The sequence below is a fragment of the Panthera leo genome, chromosome B3 (genome assembly GCF_018350215.1).
Source record: "Panthera leo isolate Ple1 chromosome B3, P.leo_Ple1_pat1.1, whole genome shotgun sequence".
Taxonomy (NCBI): domain Eukaryota; kingdom Metazoa; phylum Chordata; class Mammalia; order Carnivora; family Felidae; genus Panthera; species Panthera leo.
This window is the reverse complement of record NC_056684.1, coordinates 52,198,765-52,223,308: the sequence shown is the minus strand read 5'-3', so window position 1 is coordinate 52,223,308 and position 24,544 is coordinate 52,198,765. Positions and strand designations below refer to the sequence as shown.

Below are 24,544 nucleotides of genomic sequence, written 5' to 3'. Positions count from 1 at the left end.
AGCCCAACGCAGGGCTCAAACTCAACAAGCTGTGAGATCATGACCTGAGCCAAAGTCAGATGCTTAATTGACTGAGCCACCCAGGCCCCCGAATCTGAACCTTTTAATCTGTTACAGTATTAAATAGCCAAAAGCAAGGCTTTTTAAAAAATAGTTTATAGGATGTTTTAAAATGACCAAAGTAATACATATCTTTGTACCACATTTGAGCAATACCTAAGTGTATGACATAAGTAAAAGTGTCACTGTTCAGGGGCTCCTGGCTCAGTCCATTAGGCATCCGACTTTGGCTCAAGACATGATCTCACAATTCATGAGTTCGAGCCCCACATTAGACTGTGTGTTGACAGCTCAGAGCCTGGAGTCTCCTTCAGATTCTGTGTCTCCCTCTGTCTCTGCCCTCCCCCACTCACACTCTGTCTCGCTCTCGCTCTCACTCTTGCTCTCACTCTTGCTCTCTCAAAAATAAATAAACATTAAAAAAAGAAAAAGTGTCCTTGTTCATAGCCATCATGCCTTTCGCTCTCCCCACCCCTAACCTTAGTTGTTAACGGTTTGGTATATGTCTTTCTAGACTTCTACTATGTTCATACAAAGACATACACACACACACACACACACACGGTTTACATAGTCTTGTTTTTTACAAAAATGGGATCATACTGTAGATATTTCTTGGAACTTGATTTTTCTTTTTTTTTTAAGTTTATTTTTATTTTTTTAAATTTATTATTTTTTTTAATATTTATTCATTTTGGAGAGACAGAGACAGAGCATGAGTGGGGGAGGGGCAGAGAGAGTGGAGACAGAATCTGAAGCAAGCTGCAGGCTCTGACCTGTCAGCACAGAGCCTGACATGGGGCTTGAACCCATGAACCATGAGATCACAACCTGAGCCGAAGTCAGACGCTTAACCGACTGAGCCACCCAGGCGCCCCCCTCTTAACAGTTCCCCTCCTCAACCTCTCTTCCCCTTTCTTCATGGTATCCATTTCTTTAAGAAACTGGGTTGTCATGTCAAATTTTCCACATTCTCAGTTTGACTGATTGCAACCTTGTAGTATCACTTTTTTTTTTAATTTTAATCACCTGTTGCTCATCACAAGTGCAGTTCTTAATCCCCATCACCTATTTCACCCATCCCCCCCACCCACCTCTTCTCTGGTACCCTTCAGTTCTCTATAGTTGAGTCTGTTTCTTAGTTTCTCTCTCTCTTTTTCCCTTAGCTTGTTTGTTTTGTTTTTTAAATTCCACGTAGGAGTGTAATCATATAGTATTTGTCTTTGTCTTATTGACTTACTTCAGTTAGCATTATACTCTCTAGCTCCATCCAAGTCATTGCAAATGGCAAGATTTCATTCATTTTTATGGCTGAGTAATATTCCATTATATATATATATACACACACACATACATATGTATATATATATATATATATATATATATATATATATGTATATAAAAAGATGTGTGTGTATGTGTGTGTATATATATATATATACACATATGTATATAAAAAGATGTGTGTGTGTGTGTGTGTGTATATACATATATATACATACATATATATATATACATATAATGCTAACTTCAGTTAGCATTATACTCTCTAGCTCCATCCAAGTCATTGCAAATGGCAAGATTTCATTCATTTTTATGGCTGAATAATATTCCATTATATATATATATATACACACACACATACATATGTATATATATATATATATATATATATATATATATATATGTATATAAAAAGATGTGTGTGTATGTGTGTGTATATATATATATATACACACACACATACATATGTACATATATATGTATATAAAAAGATGTGTGTGTGTGTGTGTGTGTGTGTATATACATATATATACATACATATATATATATACATACAATGCTAACTTCAGTTAGCATTATACTCTCTAGCTCCATCCAAGTCATTGCAAATGGCAAGATTTCATTCATTTTTATGGCTGAATAATATTCCATTATATATATATATACACACACACATACATATGTATATATATATATATATATATATATGTATATAAAAAGATGTGTGTGTATGTGTGTGTATATATATATACACACACACATACATATGTACATATATATGTATATAAAAAGATGTGTGTGTGTGTGTGTGTATACATACACACACACACACACACACACACACATCTATCCATTCATCACTTGATGGATATTTGAGCTGCCTCTATATCTTGCCTATTGTGAATAATGCTGCTATAAATATTGAGGTACACGTATCCCTTTGAATTAGTGTTTTTGTATTCTTTGAGTAAATACCCAGTAGTGTGATTGCTGGGCCGTAGAGTAGCTCTATTTTTAACTTTTTTGAGGAAACTCCATACTGTTTTCCACTGTTGCTGCACCAGTCTGCATTCCCACCAACAAAGCAAGAGGATTCCTTTTTCTCCATATCCTCACCAACGCTTGTTGTTTCTCATGTTTTTGGTATTAGCCATTCTCACAGGTGTGAGGTGATATCTCATAGTAGTTTTGATTTGCATTTCTCTGATGATTAGTGATGATGAGCATCTTTTCATGTGTCTGTTGGCCATCTCTATGTTTTCTTTGGAAAAATGTCTTTTCATGTCTTCTGCCCATTTTTTGATTGGATTGTTTGGGTTTAGGGTATTGAGCTCTATGAGTTCTTTATATATTTTGGATACTAACCCTTCATCAGATAGGTCATTTGCAAATATCTTTTCCCATTCTATAGGTTGCCTTTTTAGTTTTGTTGATTGTTTCCTTCTCTGTGCAGGAGCTTTTTGTTTTGATATAGCCCAATAGTTTATTTTTGCTTTTGTTTCCTTTGCCTCTGGGGACCTATCTAGAAAAAGGTTGGTGTAGCCAGTGTCAGAGAAATTACTGCCAGTGCTCAATCTAGGATTTTTATGGTTTCAGTTCTCACATCTAGATCTTTAATCTGTTTTGAATTTATTTTTGCTATGTTGTAAAAAGGTGGTCCAATTTCATTCTTTTGTGTGTTTGCTGTTCAATTTTTCCAGCACCGTTTGTTGAAGGGCCTTTTTCCTGTTGGATATTCTTTCTTGCTTTGTTGAAGATTAATTGACCATATACTTAAGGGTTTATTTCTGGGTTTTCTACTGTGTTTGTTGATTTATGTGTCTATTTTTATGCCAATACATACTGTTTTGATTACTAAAGCTTTGTAATATACCTTGAAGTCTGGAATTGTGATTCCTCCAGCTTTGGTTTTCTTTTTCAAGATTGCTTTGGTTATTCTGGGTCTTTTATGGTTCCATTCATATTTTAGAATTGTTTGTTCTAGTTCTGTGAAAAATGCTCTTGGTATTTTGATAGAGATTGTATTAAAGGTGTAGATTGCTTTGGGTAGTATAGACATTTTAGCAATATTTGTTCTTCCAATCCATGAACCTGGAATGTCTTTGCCTTTCTTTGTGTTGTCTTCAGTTTCTTTCATCATTGTTTTATAGTTTTCAGAGTACAGATCTTTCACCTCTTTGGTTAGGTTTATTCCTAGGTATCTTATTATTTTGGGTACAATTGTAAATGGGATTGACATCTTAATCTCTCTGCTGTTTCCTTATTGGTGTGTAGAAATACAACCAATACGTTCATTATGTATCCTGTGACTTTACTGAATTTGTTTATCAGTTCTAGCAATTTTTTGGTGGAGTCTTTTGGGTTTTCTGTATAAAGTGTCCTGTCATCTGAAAATAGTGAAAGTTATACTTCTTCCTTGTGATTTGGTTGCCTTTTATTTCTTTTTGTTGTCTGATTGCTGTGGTTAGGACCTGCAGCACTCTGTTGAATAAAAGTGGTGAGAGTGAGGGGTGCCTGGGTGGCTCAGTTGGTTAAGCTTTCAACTCTTGGTTTTGGCTCAGGTCATGATCTCACAGTTCATGAGTTCAATCCCTGCATCTGTCTCTCTGCTGGCAGCACAGAGCCTGCCTGGCATGCTCTGTCTCCCTCTCACTGTCCCTTCCCTGCTTGCATTCTCTCTCTCTCAAAAACGAATGAACTTAAAAAAAAGAAAGGTAAAGTGATGAGAATGGACATCCTTGTCTTGTTTCTGACCTTAGTGGAAAAGCTCTCAGTTTTTTCTCATTAAAGATGTTAGCTGTGGGTTTTTCATCAATGGCCTTTGTTATGTTGAGGTATTTAAACTTACTTTGTTATGTTGAGGTATGTAAACTTACTTTGTTGAGGGTTTTTATCATGAATGGATGTTGTACTTTGTCAGATGCTTTTTCTGTGTCTGTTGAAATGAACATATGTTTCTTATCCTTTCTCTTATTGACACATCACATTGTATCACATTGATTTGTGAATATTGAACCACCCAACAACCCAGGAATAAGTTCACTTGATCATGGTGAATGATTTTTTTAGTGTATTGTAGAATTCAGTTTGCTAGTATTGTGCTGAGGATTTTTACATCTATGTCCATCAGAGATTTGAACTATAGTTCTCTTTTTTTGTGGTGTCTTTATCTGACTTGGGTATCTGGGTAATGCTGGCCTCAGAACAAATGTGGAAGTTTTCCTTTTCTATATTTTGGAATGGTTTGAAAAGGATAGGTATTAATTCTTCAAATGTTTGGTAGAATTGACATGTGAGGCCATCTGGCCCTGGACTTTTATTTCTTGGAGTTTTTTGATTACTGACTTAATTTCTTTGCTGATAATCACTGTGTTCAAATATTTCCATTTTTAACAGTTTCAGTTTTGGTAATTTATATATGTTGATGAGTTTATCCATTTCTTCTAGGTTGTCCAGTTTGTTGGCTTAAATAGTTTTTCATAATAATCTGTTATAGCTGTTTGTATTTCTGTAGTGTTTGTTATTTCTTCTCTCTCATTTGTGATTTTATTTGGGTCTTTTCTCTTTTTTTTCTTGATAATTCTGGCTAGAAGTTTATCAGGTTTTTTTTGTTTTGTTTTTGTTTTCCCCCAAGGAAGCAGTTCCTTGTTTTATTGATCTGTTGTATTGTGGGGTTTTTTTGTTTGTTTTTATATCATTTATTCTTGCTCTTATCATTATGATTTCCTTCCTTCTGCTGGTTTTAGGTTTTGTTTGTTCTTTTTCTAGCTTCTTTAGGTGTAAGGTTAGGTTATTTGAGATTTTTCTTATTTCTTGCAGTAGGCCTGTATTGCTAGACACTTCCCTCTTAGAACCAATTTTGCTGCATTGCAAAGGCTTTGAACCCTTGTATTTTCATTTTCATTTGTTTCCATGCACTTTTTAATTTCATATTTTATTTCCTGGTTGACCCATTCATTGTTTGGTAGCATGTTATTTACCTCCATGTGTCTGTGGTCTTTCCAGATTTTGTCTTGTGGTTGATTCCTAGTTTCCTAGTGTTATGGTCAGAAAAGATGCATGGTATAACTTCAGTCTTTTTTAATTTGTTGAGGCTTGTTTTGTGGCCTACTATATGATCTGTTCTGCAGAATGTTCTATGTGCACTTGAAAAGAACGTGTATTCTACTGTTTTAGGATAGAATGTTCTGAATAATCTGTCTGGTCCAGACAATCAAATCAATTGTTTTCTTTTTTTTTTTTTTTTTTTTTTTTTTATTTTTTATTTTTTTTATTTTTTTATTTTTTAATATATGAAATTTACAAAAATATGGAACGCTTCACGAATTTGCGTGTCATCCTTGCGCAGGGGCCATGCTAATCTTCTCTGTATCGTTCCAATTTTAGTATATGTGCTGCCGAAGCGAGCACAAATCAATTGTTTTCTTGATGATTTTCTGTTTAGATGATCTGTCCATTGATGTAAGTGGGGTGTTAAAGTCCCCTACTATCGTTGCATGATTACTGATTAGTTCCCTTATGTTTGTTAATAACTATTTTATGTATATGGGTGCTTCCATTTTGGGTGCATAAATATTTACAATTGTCCTATCTTGTTGGATTATTCCCTTTATTATATAGTGTCCTTCTTCGTCTCTTGTTACAGTCTTTGTTTTAAAGTCTTTTTTGTCCAATATTAGCACTGCTACTCCAGCTTTCTTTTATCATCCATTTGCATGATAGATGGTTCTCCATCCCCTCACTTTGAATCTGCAGGTGTCGTTAAATCTAGAATTATTCTCTTATAAGCAGCATATAGATGGGTCTTGTTTTTTTAATTCATGCTGTTATCCTGTGTCTTTTGATTGGAGCATTTAGTACATTTACACTCAAAGTAATTATAGGTACATATTTATTACCATTTTCTTACTTGTTTTGTGGTTGTTTCTGCAGATTTTCTCTGATCTTTTCTTTCATGGTTTGTTGGCTTTCTTTAGTGATATATTTGGATTTCTTTGTCTTTACTCTTTGCATATCTATTAGTTTGGTTTTTTTTTTATTTAGTTTATTTACTTTGCAAGACAGAGGGAGAGAAAATTCCAAGCAGGCTCCATACTGTCAATGTGGAGCCTGATGCAGAACTCAACCCACAAACCATGAGATTATGACCTGAGCTGAAATCAAGAATTGGACACTTAACAAAGTGTGCCACCCAGACACCCCAGTTTGTAGTTTATGATTTCTGGTTATCATTAAGTTTGTATATAATGTCTTCTGCATATAGCAGTTTATATTAAGCTGGTAGTGAAGTTTGAACCCATTCTTCTGTCTTCCCCATGTTTTATGTATATGGTATCGTATTTTATATCCTTTTATTTTGTGAATTCCTTGACTCGTTTTTTACAGAAATCTTCATTTTTACTGCTTCTGTGTTTCCTACCTTCATATTGTCACTTTTGGTCTTTCTTTTCCACTCAAAGAGTCCCCTTTAATATATCTTGCTGGGAAGGTTTAGTGGTCATGAACTCCTTTAAGTGTCTGGGAAACTTTATTTCTCCTATTCTTAACATTTTTTAATATATTTATTTTTGAGAGAGAGAGAGACAGCGCACAAGCTGGGAAGGGGCAGAGAGAGAGGGAGACAGAGGATCTGACATGGGCTCCACGCTGTCAGCACAGATCATAATGTGGGGCTTCAACTCACGAACCACGAGATCACCACCTGTGCCGAAATAACGGTTGGACACTTAACCAACTCAGCCACCCAGGCACCCCTCTCCTTGTATTCTGAACGATAGCCTTGCTGGATTGAGTATTCTTGGCTACAGGTTTTTCCCATTCAGCACTTTGAATATATCATGGCACTCCCTTCTGGCTTGGATAGTTTCTGCTGAAAAATTCCGATAGCCTTATCGGGTTTCTTTTGTATTGTAACTGTCTTCTTTTGTCTTGCTGTTTTTAATGGTTTTTCTTTATCACTATTTTTTTCCATTTTAATTACAATGTGTCTTGGTGTGGAAATTCTTTGGTGATTTTGTTGAGGGATCTCAGTTCCTCCTGATGTGGATATGTGTTTCCTTCCCCAGATTAGGGAAGTTTTCAGCTATCATTTTTTCAGATAAATTCTCTGCCCCTTTTTCTCTCTTCTACTTCTGGGACTCCTATAATATGAATGTTACTATGTTTGATGGAGTCACTGCATTCCCTACATCTATTTTCGTTTTGCATAAGCATAATTATTTTTTCTTTCTTTTGTTCAGTTTGATTACTCTCCATTACTTTGTCTTCTAGGTCATTAATTCATTCCTCTGCTTCTTCCATCCTGTTCTTTCCTTCAGGCCTGTCTTTCATTTCTTTTTTTGAGCCCTTTATCTCTGGTGTGTTATTCCCTTTCTCTGTGGTAATGGTCTCACTGATGTCCTCCACTCTTTTCTCAAATCCAGTGAGTATTATGGTCATTACTTTAAATTCTCCATCAGACATGTTACTTATATCTGTTTTGCTTAGATCTCTGGCCATGTTCTTGCCCTGTTCTTTCATTTGGGACAGATTCCTCTGTCTTCTCATTTTGTCTAAGTCTCTCTGCCTGTTTCTCTGTATTAGGAAAGTCAGCTGTGTGTCCTTTTCTTAAGGGTAATGGTTTTATGAAGAGGTCCATAAATGCTGCTTCTCTGGGACACAATCTGAGATGAGGCAACTAACCTCCCCACTGTATGTCCCAGGCGCTCTTCAGATTGTTGTTTCCACGCTGTATGTCCACAGGCTGTTCGCCTGTCTTCTCTCCAGCAGCCTCAATATCCTCCGAGGTCTCCCACAGCCAAGCACACTGACCTTTAAAAATCCAGGCCTTAAGCCCCACTGGTTGTAAGAACTCATGAAATTCGAGCCCACTCACCTTCCAAGCCAGTTGCTTGTGGGGACTCATTTATCCTGTGCTCCTTCCTGAGTGCTAGTCTGCCTCTCATCCTTCTCCCTGATTACAGCTCCCTCCCTACCACAGAGGCCACAAATCCATTTCTCTCCCAAACTGTGTCTTCACCCTTCCTACCTTCTTCAGTCTGCCTCTTTTCTACCTTTACTTGTGATTTGTTCTGCTAGTCTTCAGGTTGATTTCTGGGGTATTTAGGATGATCTGAGAGTTACCCAGTTGTACTTATTGGACGAGGCGAACCTAGGGTCCTCCTACTCCATCACCATCTTCCCCTTGTGGTATCATTTTACATATTTCTCTGTCTTCTATGTTTCTGAAAACTATTATTTTCTAGAGGCGTATGTGCAGCTTTTTGGTTTTTGTTTTTTGGGGCAAGAATGCTTCCTAAGTGGTCATTGAATCGTATATCAAGTCTGGTCATTCCTCTTTGGGGAATGTGCCAAAAGTCATCATTGTGTTCACATGTTAGCAGCCTGATCCATCCCTTTTTAAAAAATTTTTAAGTAGGCTCCACACCCAGTGTGGAGCCCAGCATGGGGCTTGAACTCACAGCCCTGAGATCAGGACCTGAGTTGAGATCAAGGTCGGATGCTTAACCGACTGAGCCACTCAGGTGCCTCCTGATCCATCCATTTTAAAGTCTCCCATGAGCCTTTCTTAATAGTTTCAGCATTCCATTTATTGGATCCATTACTTTATTCAGAAGTAAAGCTTTTTAAACACATATATTCTGTGGAATTAAGAAAGAAATATTTTGGTTTTATAAAGTTTAGAATTGAGATAGAACTTAATTTTCTTTATGGTAAGAAATCTTTTTTCTCCAGCCCCCTTGATCTATAGTCTTGGAGAAGATTACCTTGCTGAACTTATGTGAGAGGGAGCCCATTCTGTCCTTTTAGCAGAGCTCTGATAGGAAGCTGGTCCTTGTACTGAACCATATTCTGCCTCCTGGCAACCTACACCTGTTCTAATCCAGCCTTTCAGAACAACTTGAAATTCTCTCTTCTCCTTCTACAGGATAAATCTGAAAAAAATGTGCATACTTCCTTTTAATATATATGTCCAGTCTAGATACACCCAGATGTTTCAACTCTCCTCAGGAAAATAATTTTCAGACCATCATCTAAGTTGATCTCCTCAGGATGCTATGTGTGTATGTGTGTGGTATTTTGAAAGAAGGGAATTTATTCAGTATACTTTGTCTTAAGATGAGTTTTGCTACAAAAAGCTAGAGGAAGGCAGAAAGGAAGAACTAAGCCAGACAGTGACCTTGTCAATCTTTCTATGTCATGTGCCTCTTCGTGAATCTGATGCTGTAGGTTTTCTCCCCAGAAAATTTATCCATAAAAGTTTGCCTGTTACACGTGTTCATAGACCTTTACACACACATCAAAGTGCACTTAGATCTCATTAGAAGATTCAAGGCTTTTATGTCCTCTTTCAACTTTGCATAGTTGTATTTTGGCTATGTGTGTGGGTATAGTATACATGATGAAGGATTGGGGGATAGAAGTGAAGGAGGGCAGTAATTTGGGGGATTTCTGTCTCAGTAGCTCTTTTATATACCGTTGCTTCTCTGTCTCCCCATTCCCTGTTCCTGCTTGTCCTCCCCCTTTCCCCAGATGCAGTACTCCCCGTAAGAGAAAGAGGTCATGTATCCTTCCTTCACTTTACTCTTTTCACCGAGGCTATGTTTCTTCAAGTCTGTGATTCTTACTGCTTTTACAGTAATTACTAATTAAATCTCAGAGAAAACAATACAAGAGGATAACATTTTATTTGAGTGCTTTAAATATGTGTCAACACATAACGGATCTTTTAGAAATGGTGGGGGAGCTTTCTGGTTAGTTCTATTGAACGTGCATGTATGTGTGTGTGATCAAGTTCATATATGAATTCACTGTAATAGTATCAGCCAATAAGACACTTACTCTTTTCATTTGTTACTACAGATGTGGTGAAAGGTGAAAAGATTCTTCCAGTATTTGATGAGCCACCAAATCCAACCAATGTTGAAGAGACTTTAAAGAGAATTAAAGAAAATGATGTTCGTCTTGTTGAAGTCAATTTGAATAATATAAAGGTAGGTATGCTAAGCAACTAATAAAATTTTTAATTGCTTTGAGTCAGCTGTAGGATGAGAGTTTGGGCAGTTTTGATATAGTGTAATTCTTTCTACTTAAAGGTAAAGTTTTTGGTCCTAACAGTATGCTTAGATTCCTAGAGCTTAAGGTGTAATATTTTTCTGACTTGCTTTTTAAAGAGTAGCATGTAAACCTGTAAACCCTACAGACTGTCAGCATAAATCTCTCTGGCTCTCAAAGTAAAAAGAGTTTTTTAGTCTTTTGGGTTCTTTTTTTTTTTTTTTTTAATCAGGTTTCTTGAGGTATAATTGATATATAGTGAAACTCTCGCTATTTCATGTACAGGTCCAGTGAGTTTGACAAATGCATAAGTTGTAAGATCACCACCACCACAGATGTAGAACATGTTACTCCCCTTTGTCATCATTTTCTGCCCCCAGCTCTAGCCCCTGACAGCAACTGATATGTTTTCTTTCCCTATCATTTTGCCTTCTCCAGAATGCATTACAAGTGAAATCATATAGTATGTAGTCTTTTGAGTCTGGCTTCTTTCACTTAGCATAATGCATTTGAGATTCATCTCTGTGGTTGGATGTATCAGTTTGTTGAGCAGTATTCTGTTGTGTGGATGTGCTGCAGTTTGTTTATCCATTCACCAGTTGATAGACCTGTGGATTCTCTCTGGTTTGGGATGATTATAATAAAGCCATTAAACACATAATGAACATGCAAACATGTTTTCATTTCTCTTGAGTAGACACCTAGAAGTAGGCTTTCTGGGATCTTACTGAGTTGTTAAAAATGTAGCTCTTCCTTGGAGTAAAGGAGAAATGAGGTAGGAGGGCCTAGGGATAATTAAATTTATGAAGAGTAAATTCAAATTATCTCTAGAGTAATGGTCATTGTATAAGAGCTACATTAAGAATTCCTTTTTATTTTATTATTTTTTTAATTCCTCATTTTATGTCTTTTGAGGGCTGTGGGAGCATCTGGTAATTATAAGAAGCTAGAGAATAAGACCTTTCTGTTCCTTTAGCAGCTGTTCCTTCCTCTGAGCAAAAGAAGGAAAGCCTTGGAAAAAGCTAACATTTCTAGTTGATCACTAATTTTAATTAAAAAAAAAAAAATCCTCACATTCTAAATCAACAGTAATGGTCAAAAAATAACCAGGCTACAGGGAATTGTAGTCTTGGTACTAAAGGGAGAAATTAGTGCCTTCTAGAAGTCTATCTTTACACATTTCAGGTAGTGTAAGATTAATCTCACTTAATGCCTTGTAGCTTAAACTAAGTGACCTCTTTCTCTCTCTGTAGAAGAGCGGATCCATTTTGAATACTAAGGTGTTGACTTCCTATAATCCAAATAGTTGAGTGTAGAATAATGGAAATTTCTTTAAATGCTAGAGAAATAATGATATATACTCTGCTCTAGATCAACAGTTTGAGCAGATGTACCATAAGAGAGAAATCACATAGATATGAAGGAGGCTGTTTGTTTTCATTTGTAGACTAAATGCTATGTGTATATAATTTGAGTACATTTAACTTAAAAAAAAAAGTACAAATATATTTAATTAATAGACTGAATTTCTTGAAAACTAAAATGTAATATTTCACATACTGTCTTTCAAGAATATCCCAATTCCAACTCTAAAAGATTTTGCAAAAGCTTTGGAAACCAACACACATGTGAAATATTTCAGTCTTGCAGCCACCCGGAGCAATGACCCTGTTGCTGCTGTAAGTAAGCTACTATTGATAATATTGAAATGATGGCTATATACAAGCGTATGTTACAGAGATGGCTAAACTGATTTTATGAACATGACGTACTCTTTTTTCAGTTGATATTTAGCTATTAAGCAGTACATAATCTATTTTATGGGTTTGTTCCTGTATTTCTTTTCTTTTTTTTTAAATAATTTGATTTATTTAATTTCATTTTTTATTTTTTAAAGTTTACATCCAAATTAGTTAGCATATGGTGCAACAGTGATTTCAGGAATAGACTCCTTAGTGCCCCTTATCCATTTAGCCCATCCCCCCGTTTCACAACTCCTCCAGTGACCCTCAGTTTATTCTCCATATTTATGAGTCTCTTTTTTGTCCCCCTCCCTGTTTTTGTATTATTTTTGTTTCCCTTCCATTATGTTCATCTGTTTTGTCTCTTAAAGTCCTCATATGAGTGAAGTCATATGATTTTTGTCATTCTCTAATTTCACTTAGCATAGTACCCTCCAGTTCCATCCACGTAGTTGCAAATGGCAAGATTTCATTCTTTTTGATTGCCGGTAACACTCCAAAGAAAATGTGGTATCTTCTTTATCCATTCATCCATCGATGGACATTTGGGCTCTTTCCATACTTTGGCTATTGTTGATAGTGCTGCTATAAACATGGGGGTGCATGTGTCCCTTTGAAACAGCACACCTGTATCCCGTGGATAAATGCCTAGTAGTGCAATTGCTGGGTCGTAGGGTAGTTGTATTTTTAGTTTTTTGAGGAACCTCCATACTGTTTTCCAGAGTGGCTGCACCAGCTTGCATTCCCACCTGTATTTCTTTTCTATAATTTTTCAATTTTATTTTATTTTTTATTCTTAGAGTGTAAACAGGCAAGTGGGGGGGAGAGAGAGAGAAAGAGAGAGAATCTTAAGCAGGCTCCATGCTCAGTACAGAGCCCAACATGGTGCTCCATCCCACGACCCTGGGATCATGACCTGAGCTGAAATCAAGAGTCAGATGCTCAACCAACTAAGTCACCCAGCCGCCCCAATTTTCTATAATTTTTAAAAACGTAAATGAAGTCATGCAGTATATGCTGTTTTGCAACTTAATTTTTCACTCAACAGTATATCTTAGAGATCTTTTCATATCACTGCATAAAGTTCTAGACCTTTCTTTTGACATCTGCAGAGGATTTCATTCATGGATCTACAGTGTTGGATTTCATCAACTGCTTTCAATGTGTCTATTGAGATGATCATGTGGTTTTTGTCCTTTACTCTGTTAATCTGGTATATTATATTGATGAACTTTTGCATATTAAATCAACCTTGCATTCCTGGGTTAAGGTATGAACCTTTTTCTTCACTTGGCTTTGAGGCCATCACTCCCTTTGATTCTCCTCCCTCCTCATTGAACATCCCTTCTCTGGTCCCTATGCTGGTTGCTCCTTATCTCCCCAACGTCTAAGGATTGGAATGACCCAGGGCTCAATCCTGGGCCCTTTTCTTTTCTCTGTCTACACTCACTTTCTAGTTGATGTCACTCTGTTTCTTTGCTGTGTATTTTCTATATATGCTGCTGACTTCCAGTGTTATTATGCCCTGTTGGTGCCTCTGTCCTGAACTCCATACTCCTGTCCACCTACTTACTTAACAGCTTGCTTGGATGTCTAACAGACATCCTAAATAGTCCCAAACCGAACTCCTGACTTCCCTCCCACACATGCTCCTTTCCCACTCATTCCTGTCTCACTAAATGACAACTTCACTCTTTCATTTGCTTAAGACAGAAAGAAATGGAGTCATCCTTGACTTCCCTTTCTCACCACCTTAAATGTATATCCAGCCTTGTCTTCAAAATATTCCAGAATCCAACTACTTCTCACCCCTTTCTCAACTACCACCTTGGTCAGTCTTAGCCACCATCTTCTCTCACCTGGATTATTGCAGTAGTCTCCTCACTGAGCTGCCCACATCCATCTTTCCCATCTCAAAGCCAGCTTTTTTATGTAGTGTCAAAAGTGAAATAGATACCTGTCCCAAGTTCTGTCTGCCCCCTCTTGCCTGTTGTTTTAACTTGACTTTAAGTTCTGCTTATCTGTGAGCTTTTCTGGCCTTCTGCCTTAGGCATCCCTTCTGGTCTCTGCCGTGAAAAGCAATCCACAATTTATCCTCCTTTGGTGACACAGTAACTAACTGCAGTAGGACCTAAGTAAGAAAAGTTGTTCCAAAGAGACCTCGATGAAGTTAGTCCTACCCAGAAACTGAGAGAAACTGAGAGACACAGGGGAAAGAAGCAAGGAATAGGGTGTGAATGAACATAACAGTGTGAACAGCAGCAGAGAATATTATCAACAGTGACAAATCTAAATATTGTGACAGGGTACTTGTGAAAAGTAGATACATGTGAAGCCTGTGAGGTAGTGTGTCAAGATAAAACAACCTAATGAGAAACATCAAAGCTGTTCTGTTAATTAGTGTATTTGTTTATAGTAGGTATAATATGTGATAGACGCTGTCAATTTTTATCTTCAAATACTTTCTTTAATTTCTAGGCTTTTGCAGATATGCTGAGAGTGAACAAAAATTTGAAGAGCTTAAATATGGAGTCCAACTTTATTACAGGAGCTGGGATTCTAGCACTGATTGATGCTTTGAGAGATAATGAAATCCTGACAGAGCTCAAGATTGACAATCAGGTCAGTGTTCTACAGCGATAACTGTGGGAGCTCCAGCCCACTCTGCTGTGTAGGGGCTGGGGGTTTAGGAGGCAGGTGGCAGGAAGGCTTTGGGGCAGTCTTGTGGGAAGGTGGCGGCCTGAAAGCAGATGAAGACATTTGAAGCATCCAGAATGTTACCTTAGTATTTGTAGTATGGGTTTTGAGCATATTTATAGAGTTGTGCAGCCATCACCACTAATTCCAGAACATTTTCATCACCCCTCCCACCGGCCCCTGGCAATCACTAATTGACTTTCTGTCTCTACACATTTACCTATTTTTGACAATTCATATAAATGGAATTATATAGTATATGGTCTTTTGTGTCTACTGTCTTTCACTTAGCAAAATATTCTGCAGGTTCATCCATGTTGTAATATGTATCAGTAGTTAATCTTTATGGCTAAATAATCTGTTTGGGTTATTTCTACCTTTTGAACGTTAGGAATACTGATATGAACATTCGTATACAGATTTTTATACGAACATAGGTTTTCATTTCTCATGGACATATACCTAGGAGTGGAATTGCGAGGTCTGGTGGTAACGCTGTGTTTAACTTTCTGAGGAATGGCCATGTTGTTTTCCACAGCGACTGCACCATTTTACATTTGTGCCAGCCTGTGTGAGGTTCCCAATTTTTCCACATTCTTGCCAACATTTGTTATTGTCTTTTTGATTATAGTCATCCTGTAATAATGGGTATGAAGTGGTATCTTGTTTTGGTAATGTTCATTTTTTGATGTCTGTATGATCATATACTGAACTTTAAGATTTGTTTATCTTATTTATGTATATTGTAAGAATTGGGAAAACTTAAAAAGACCAACAGAATCAGCATGTACCTGAATATCTTAGTCTTGATTTACCTCGAAAAATATTTTGAATTAGTTTATTAATACTGTTCTTTATTTTTAATTATTCCAGAGGCAGCAGTTGGGGACAGCTGTGGAATTGGAAATCGCCAACATGCTTGAGGAAAATACAAATATCCTTAAATTTGGTTATCAGTTTACACAGCAGGGACCCCGAACCAGGGCAGCTAATGCTATAACAAAAAACAATGACTTAGGTAAGACATATGCATTTCAAATCAAATTTCTGAATTATATTATTAAGCTACTGTATTGGAGGAACATTTTTTTACTTTAAAAAAAAATGTTAACACAGATTACTTGGCCTTTGTTTTTTAAATCTGCACAAATTACTTGGCCTTTGTTTTTTAAATCTGCACAAGCCTTTTTATATTGATTGAAGTAGAGTTCAGTTTAAGTGCAGTTGTAGTGATTATTGGGTTAGTGGATCTGCTTACAAATATTTCACAGCTTTAAGTGAACGGTTTTCTACGAGAAACATAATAAATGCTACCTGTAACAAATATTTTGTTCTCTGTTACAAGCCACCTCCTGATTAAAGATTTCAACATGACAGGAAAGTTTTTTGCCCTTTTTATCAAACAGGCCTAGGCAGAAACCCAGTTTTACATGATAAAATATGGAGTAATTCTAGTTTTGATACAAGTTTTATAGTGTGTGGCACACAAGTGTTGGCTGTCCTTACCGGTCTCCCTGACACAGCCATTACCGGGCAGGTTGTCCTCTCGCAGTGCACATCAGTCAACGTCAGACGTTGCCCTTTTTTTTTCCTGGTTCCCACTGAAATACTGCTGAGGCTTGTGCTTCTGTTTGATGCAAGTGTTCTGGCCAAGGCTGAATTAAAGAATATGATGCTTATAATTTTGTTTCTACATGTTTCCAAAAATTGAACCTTTTGTGTTTGTCACTGAAAGATTTTTTAAAGAGGTACTTAGACAAGAGATAAAATAACATTTCCTAAACCGAATAGCACTTCAAAGTGAGGCAGTTCTTTTAAGCTTCAACCATATTTGAGTTTGCATTCTTTAAATGCAGAAAATGTTACAGCCTCCATCCCTCAACCCAAATTACTTTGAAGAGTATTAGTTCAAACCCTTTCTGTTCTTCAATGACTTAGTTTCCCATAGAAGATTTTAGCCTCTTGCATTTTAGGAAATTGGTGTGTTCGGTATACTGTTGATTCTCAGTGTAATTTGCAAAGTCATGCTAATTACATCAAGAATCAACAATCTACCAAAAGATGAGAGAACACATAAAAACTATTTCCTAGGCTGCTTTCAGTTGACATTATGCAGGTGAGTAGGTGCCGGGGGCCACGTGTAATAGAGATGAGGAGGTCATGTTGAAGGTGTGGTCTGACATGAAGCAGAACTGAGAGAAAGCAGACAGCTTTGTGTTGGTAGCTCTCTAGACCCCCACCTCATGCTGTTGCATTCTGATCCAAGCCAGATTTTTAGACGTGAAATGAGAATAAGGACATTCCTGGAGTGGAGGAATTGCGCGGATAAAAACCCAGATTTGGGATCAAGCGAGTTATTTATATACTGAGGACAGCTTGTAGAGTTTGAAAACTGACTCTCATTGCAGGATGCTGCCTTGAGAATAATTCTTCAATAAGTACTTGCTGTTTAAAGCTAACAGAATAAAAAAGTGATGTCAGCAGATTAAGAGGGAATGCTAGTAGAAGGCACTAAAATTACATGGGAAGAAACTTCATTTCTTTGGATTTTTTGTGGGAGGCATTTGAGAGCCATTATAGGCCACCAAATACATGATTAAAATGATACTTCAAAAAATAACTATTTACTCTTCCAGAGATAGGATATGAGGTTAGAACTTATTTGCAATTGATGGATCATAGAGTATTGAGAACCTGTATTAGTGGAGTAGGTTTTGGAAAGAAATTGCCAAAGAATTGTTAATAGGGCCAGATTTATAAGCCTCTTGTCTAGAGGCTGAGCCGAGGACCTGCTTGTAACAAGTAGATGCCAAGTGAGAAAGAAGAGTCGGAAATGGCTCTTGGACCCATCTTGCACTTTATGTGCTCCTAGCACCCGCAGCTTTTTTTTAGAGCCCTGCGTTGAGTGCTGCCCACAGATCAAGGCTGCCAGCATAAAGACATGTGCTCTGATATGCAATCTAATTATGTAGCCACCAGAAAGAGATACCAAAGAACAAAACTTGAAACATACACACAATCTCTTGGGCATATTGTTTTTCTTCATCTTGCAAATCGGGCTGTATCAGATCTTTAGTGTTGATTTTGATAATCTTTTCCTCTCATTATTTTCTGTTCATCCAAATACTCCTACCTACTCCCATCTCTCCAGCTAAGAAGTGTCCTAGCTGTAGCAGCAAAGAGATTATATGGTATATGTTGCAATATTTGATTGAACTTTGAGTCTCCTATTACTGTCCTTACACTAGCTAACCACATAATTAATTTTCTTCCTTTCTTGTTTGCTCCACTTTGTCTTAGATCTTGTTTACAACATGTATTTTTTTTTTTTTACAACATGTATTTTTTAATAACATGCATTTTATTTTATTTTACATTATTTTGAGAGAGAGCAAGCATGTGAGTGGGTGGGGGGAGGGGCAGAGAGAGAGAATCTGAAGCAGGCTCCACACTCCTCAAGGAGCCACATACGGGGCTTGATCCCATGATCCTGGGATCATGACCTGAGTCAAATTCAAGAGTCAGATGATCAACCAACTGGGTAACCCAAGAGCCCCTATAACATGCATTTTAACATCATAAATGGTCTGCCAATAACATCCAAACCCTGCTGCAATTCAAATTTTTCTTGGAAATGTTCTACTCTAAAGAGTTAATCTGATTTACCTTTCGATATTTGTTTTTCAGAGATCTATATATATGAATTAGGTTTGTATTTGAGGACTCAAGTCTCTATTTGATTTTTTCCCTTAGTATTTCAGTAAACACAGGAAACCTGCTTTTCATTAACATGAACTAAAATTAGAGCCCGGGGTGTACTTAATTATTTATAAAAATGTTAGTGGGAACTTGATACTTTTTATCTCCCGGTTTTTACTTTCTAGCTAGCACCCAGCCAGTAGCTAGACAAGCTTTTATGCACATCACTTGCATGTCTGCCTGAAGACTCTATCCTACTGTTACTGAGTACAGCGTAATGGTTTGGGGTCATCAGTCTGTGAAGAGGCTGGGAACTCCTGAGATATATGCGCCTTTCTGTACACCATCCACTGAATTAGTTGACCACTTTGGTGGCCAAAGTTTATTATGGTACCCTCATGTGACCTTATACCACATTACCAGGATCTGAGACTTTCATTACTTTGTATTTGTTGTTTTGTCAAAGCCTGGTTCATTTTGTAGGAGACCCTAGAAAGAAAATTTGGGAAATAGTAGCAAGTCATTTACCTTTAAAATGAGAAAAATGTTTGGGGCACCTTGATGGCTAGTTGGTTAAAGCATCCAACTCTTGATCTCAACTCAGGTCATGATCTCATGGTTCGTGAGTTCGAGCCCCTCATTGGGCTCTGTGCTAATGGTGCGGAGCCTGCTTGGGATTCTGTCTCTCCTTGTCTCTGCCCTTCCTCTGCTTGTGCTCTCTCTCTAAATAAATAAATAACTTAAAAAAAAATGTTTTTGGTATATTCTTTCACAAACTAAGGAGATACATTGTAATGCCTAATCAGGAGAGCATGCAAATATTTGTTGCTTTTAATACTTTCTAATCCCAGCTTCCTGAATGTCATTTCAAAATTCAACACAGTAATTTATAATTCATCGTTTTAACAGAGGTGTCAATTTTTTTAAATAACAAATGGGTGCAATGACTTAAAGGTGATTGATGACCGTGATTTTAGATTTCTGATGCTGCTGTGTAAGCACAGGGGAGCTGAGGACACGTCTTTGTTCTCATTTTGAAGCCCCTCAGTGCTTAACAAGTAAATGGACGTTACATGTCAGTACAACTATAACTGGATTCTGCAGCAACTTGTTTGTTACAAGCAAGTTAACCCTGTACAAAGTAACAGGGATTTCTAACATCCTCTCTTTTTTTTTCACAGTTCGCAAAAGACGAGTTGAAGGAGACCACCAGTAAATCCACCGAGATACAATCTTTGGGAGACTTTAAAAGGTCACCAAGGGCTCATGTTGGTGATATCAGATATAAAATTTTCCTGGATAGAAGGGAAAAGACTGGAAATCTTTTTTTTTTTTTTTTAACTACATGTATCTTTTTTCTAGTTTACATTATCAGTTTCAAATTGCAAAATCAATAGTAGGTGATATTTTGTATTTTATAACATTATTTCTTTCTGCTAAAATCAGTTTTAATTTAGCTTAAATGGTTTGTGAGGAGTCATGAGTTTAAAAATGCAATTGTAAAAAAAGTTTAGGAAATCATTTACGTAGATAGTATGAACATTTTAAGGACTGATCTTTTTTAAATCTAAAAGGGACATTACTGCCATTAGAATTGCTATTGTACCTGTTAGGTACAAGACATTCACAGCTTTCCTTATTCCATCACATGGAGCCCTGTCCTGTTTTAGAATACATGAACTTGGCAAGAGTGTGCTTTTTTGCTTCTATCAAGAAAGCAAGATACCAGAGTTTTAAAACGACTCCAAATCTGGTCATCGGCTGAGAAAAGCCGGTCTGTTGGGGAGAGAAAGGGGCCTTCTGCACATTCCTGGTCACCGCACTTGTCCACTGTGGCACCAACACCTGGACTTGTTTCAACAAAGTCATCAGCTTGGCCAGGTTAGTACTTTGTTTAAAAGGACAGTTATGGCTAAATTCACTATAGTTTTTTATTTCAATAATGTGGGCATTACTAAATTTTTGTGAAAGCTCATAGTAAAAAGCATCGAAGTAGACAAGCTGTTTTCTTCCCTGTAAAAGCATACATATAGTCAACTCTTGGTTACTTAGGATAATAAGAAAAAAGGCGGTTATTAAACACATGACATCAAAGATAACAAACATGATGGAATTTAAGTCTGAGGCACATGCCAAATAGTCACTTAAACTGATGCTTACTGTAAATTAGAAACTGGCATGTGTATAAATTGTGGCACAGTATCGTGAAAGTTTGTGTGTGCACTGCAGAATTACATCAATAACACTGAATTGGCACTCCACGAATTTTCCAACCAGTAGGGAAAACTGTTCTTCATCCATCTACTTTTATATTCCCTCTCATCATCTGGCTTTTTTGTCCATATTGTGTAAAAGGAATCTCTCACAAGAGAAGTTTCTTCGTACTGCTCACGGTATTCAAACGAGCACTTGCACGGTGTACCATGGTGGGATGTGGACCTGTTCAGGGCAGCGCCTGGAGCAGACGATGGCAGAGTTGGCCCAGCTACAGAGGGCAGGCAGGAAAAAATCTGAGTAATCCTGACCCCCAAAATTGAGGCCTGACTATCCTCTATCACTTACACGGAGTAAAGGGAAGAATCCCAGTTAAAAGTAGGGATAGATGTGTTGATTCTTTTAAAAAGAATTTTTGAAATTGAATTATAAAACGTCACTCCTTTGGCTTGGGCTGGACAGTTTACTTATTGAGCTAGGCAGCTTCTTGTGTGTGATCTGGTATTAACCCTTCTCAACAGGCAAAAGCTTCCCTCAGAAGAAGTGGGTGTCTTTGTTTTTCTGAATCAATATCCAGTGTTTTAAAGGGGCCAAAGATCGACTTTGCACTATTCCCTTTGAGTTAGAGACCACTGATTTTTTTTTTCCAAGTTAGCAAGGGTTTCTGTGTGTGTGTGTGTGTGTGTGTGTGTGTGTGTGTGTGTGTGTCCCCTTTTCATATGCAACTTTGGAAATGTACTTGACTTTAGAGACTGCACCCTTCCAGCAGGATGGGGAGTCAGCACGGAGCAGGCACCCAGGGCTTCCTTGCTTGCTTTGTCTATAAGTCAGTGAACTGATAAGTATGTTACCCCTTCTATCATCAGGTTTTTTTTTAATAGACATAAGCGAGACCCTACATAGTGTGTGTATGGTACTTACGGGTAATCTCTTTTTCACTGATTATTTACCTAAGTATGAAGAAGTTAAGTGTTTAGCTTATACCATTCCAGTTCTCAGCTGTGACAGTGCATTACATAATTGAAGAAAAGATTTCATGAATATCTTTAAAGCTGAACATTCTTCCAACTGAATACAGAAAATCTTTTCAAGAGTTGTAACTACAAGGGAGAAAACTGGTGTTTACTTTGATCTTTAAAACTCCAGCACCTCTTAACCATTTAGTAACATTCACTGTTTCTATATATAGCTCTAAAGCGTTGTAATAGATTAGGGTTCTCACATAGTCTTGATTTTTAAACCAAAGATTTTTCTAAGACCATACATTCTGTAGGCTAACCAATTTAAACTTACCTGGTTATCTAATCAAAGAATATTCTTTGCATTTTTAAATTGCTGTTTAAAGGCTTTTAATTGCCCATTTTGAAAAATTTTATATTTGAAGATCTCATTTTTCAAGTATGTCTACATGAAATTGTGTTGAAAAACATCAATATTAATACTAATGCTGATATTATTAAAGTGGACTTTGGTGCTATAAACTTGTAGCTAAAATCTAGTAGAAGTCTTAAGTATAGGTGAAATACATTCCTAAAGGTGCCTGTCATTTAAAAGACCAAATATACATTTTGTGTATAAAAAACTCACAGAAAAAAAAAAAAAAAAAGAAAAAAAAAAAAAAAACTCACAGATTGTTAGAGATTTCAAGGAGAATTATCTTGGACATTAAATTGCAAATTCTTGTTATTTGAATGAAGTAACCCACATACTTGCTTTGTGCAATAGATGCACTCTGGAAAAGTTACATGTAAATAGAACTTTGTAAATGGTTTTTCCAGTGACAGTATCTGATGTATCTTCATTTAAAAAGGGGATTCCACAGTATAATAAAAATTATAAAAGAAAAATTGTTTTCATAAAATGTTAGTCATGTTCTGTTGTACATTATATTTAATCCTTGCCATTAAAATAAGATGAAAAGAGGGGCACGTGGGTGGCTCAGTCAGTTAAGCGTCCGACTTCAGCTCAGGTCATGATCTCACGGTTCGTGAGTTCAAGCCCCGTGTCAGCTCTGTGCTGACAGCTCAGAGCCTGGAGCCTGCTTCGGATTCTTTGTCTCCTTCTCTCTCTGCCCCTCTCTTGCTTGCTGTTGCTCGCTCTCTCTGTCTCTCTCTCTCAAAAATAAAAACACTAAAAAAAAAAAAATAAGATGAAAAGATTCACAAGGTTTCATAAAATCTTCTCTATTTTTGGCTCTGTGTTCCCAGGGCATGCAGGTCTCACTTTCCCCTTGGAGTCAGGAGCCATAGCACCTCCCACACATCTGAGGACTGTGCTTTCTCTGGAATCACAGTAGCTTCCACCTCTGCAGGTTTAGTCCTGTGCTCGTGCTCCTCCATGACAGTGCCACTTCACTTAAAAAAATTTTTTTCTAGTATTACTGAGATATGATTAACATATAACTTCGTATTACTTTCAGATACACAACATGATTTATGTATATATTGCAAAATATGTACCCCAAGTTTAATTAACATCCGTCACCTCATATCGTTTTAACGAAATTATTTTTCCTTGTGATGTGAACTATTAAGATCTAGTCTCTTAGCAACTTTGAGATACGCAGTACAGCACTGTCACCTGCAGGCACCATGCTGCACATTCCATCCTCCAGACCTACTCATCTTATAACTGGGAGTTTGTAGCTTTCACCACCTTCACCCATCCTCCACCTCCTACCCCCACGCCCTGGCAACCACCAGGCGATTGTTTCTCTGAGTTCAGTTTTTTTAGATAGTCCTATAAATGAGATCATATAGTATTTTCTCTGCCTTAGTTAGCATAATGCCCTTAATACTATTCAAAAGCGAAGTGGCTGCAACTAAAGACCTGGCACCCACGAGAACCAAACATGTGGACGTACCGGAACAACTGTTGCTCTCAAAGCTGTGAGCTCTTGGGTCTAACCATCTTTAGAAGCGCCTTCCATCAGCTCTCGCTGAGCATTCATGTTTTTCGGTCATTCTCACCACAAGACTTACTTACCAAAGAAACTTCACTATTTTTAAACTGAGAAGATGTATTGATAAGCAACGATTTTTATATTCTTATATCATTTTAATTTGGTCTTATATTCTTCTGCATTATAATTCCACTTAAGTCTGATACTCCAATATTACTGATATTAAATATACTGATAAATATTACAAAATATTATTAAACTTGGCTAATAGTCAAGTTTCTTTTGAAAACTGTACTGAAGGCATTTAGAACTTAGACTTCATACTGAAATAATTTCAATAAAGTTTATCAAATATTCTATACACTTGGACTGTGTGAAAAAAATCCCTTCAGTTCCTATGTCCTAAAGTTCATTTCTTACATGCCTTTTCAGAAACAAGCTTATTATTTTCCCAGTTATTCTATCCCACTCTATTATATTAAACCATAAACTGTCAATACTTGACCATTTCTAACCATAAAAATAGTAATTTCATGTGCTTGAAATACCATCAGTTCTCAGTCTGGTCTGTCCATAAAAGTGAATTGAGTTGACAAATGTGAAGAAACAGGGTCCTATGATACATCACATTTTGGACCTGATGGGAGCCAATTCTAATAAACTACAGATTATTTTTACAGCAAAGACCTTAATTACCAGTCACCCAAATCTACCAAGCAAAAGAGGAAATCAATGAAATGTGTTGTAAAGGGTTTGAGGAATCTTTTAGGGGTAAGTGGCAAATTAACATTTTCAGAGCTCTGGAACCTTTGCGAACGAGCACGGTCCCCTTACATCTTTAATATTGGCTGGCCTTGGGAGAATGGCCTTTGGGCTCATTTTCTCCTGCAGG

The 24,544-nt window shown here is 37.0% G+C and overlaps 1 protein-coding gene and 1 non-coding gene across 3 annotated transcripts in view; one reads left to right on the top strand and one right to left on the bottom strand.

Moving 5' to 3' along the window:
- The window catches only part of TMOD3 (tropomodulin 3), an 80,844-nt gene extending 60,129 nt beyond the window's left edge, over positions 1 to 20,715 (top strand). For both annotated transcript variants that reach the window (XM_042942003.1, XM_042942004.1), the window contains 5 exons: positions 10,207 to 10,337; positions 11,970 to 12,077; positions 14,619 to 14,762; positions 15,711 to 15,855; positions 19,718 to 20,715. In XM_042942003.1, the coding sequence (XP_042797937.1) occupies positions 10,207 to 10,337; positions 11,970 to 12,077; positions 14,619 to 14,762; positions 15,711 to 15,855; positions 19,718 to 19,752 (563 nt within the window). In that variant the 3' untranslated portion in view covers positions 19,753 to 20,715. The remainder of the gene's footprint in view (positions 1 to 10,206; positions 10,338 to 11,969; positions 12,078 to 14,618; positions 14,763 to 15,710; positions 15,856 to 19,717) is intronic.
- On the bottom strand, positions 5,648 to 5,754 carry LOC122223259. Its single transcript, XR_006204145.1, has one exon. It is a non-coding gene; the product is annotated as a U6 spliceosomal RNA (small nuclear RNA).
- Positions 20,716 to 24,544: the final 3,829 nt, after the last annotated feature.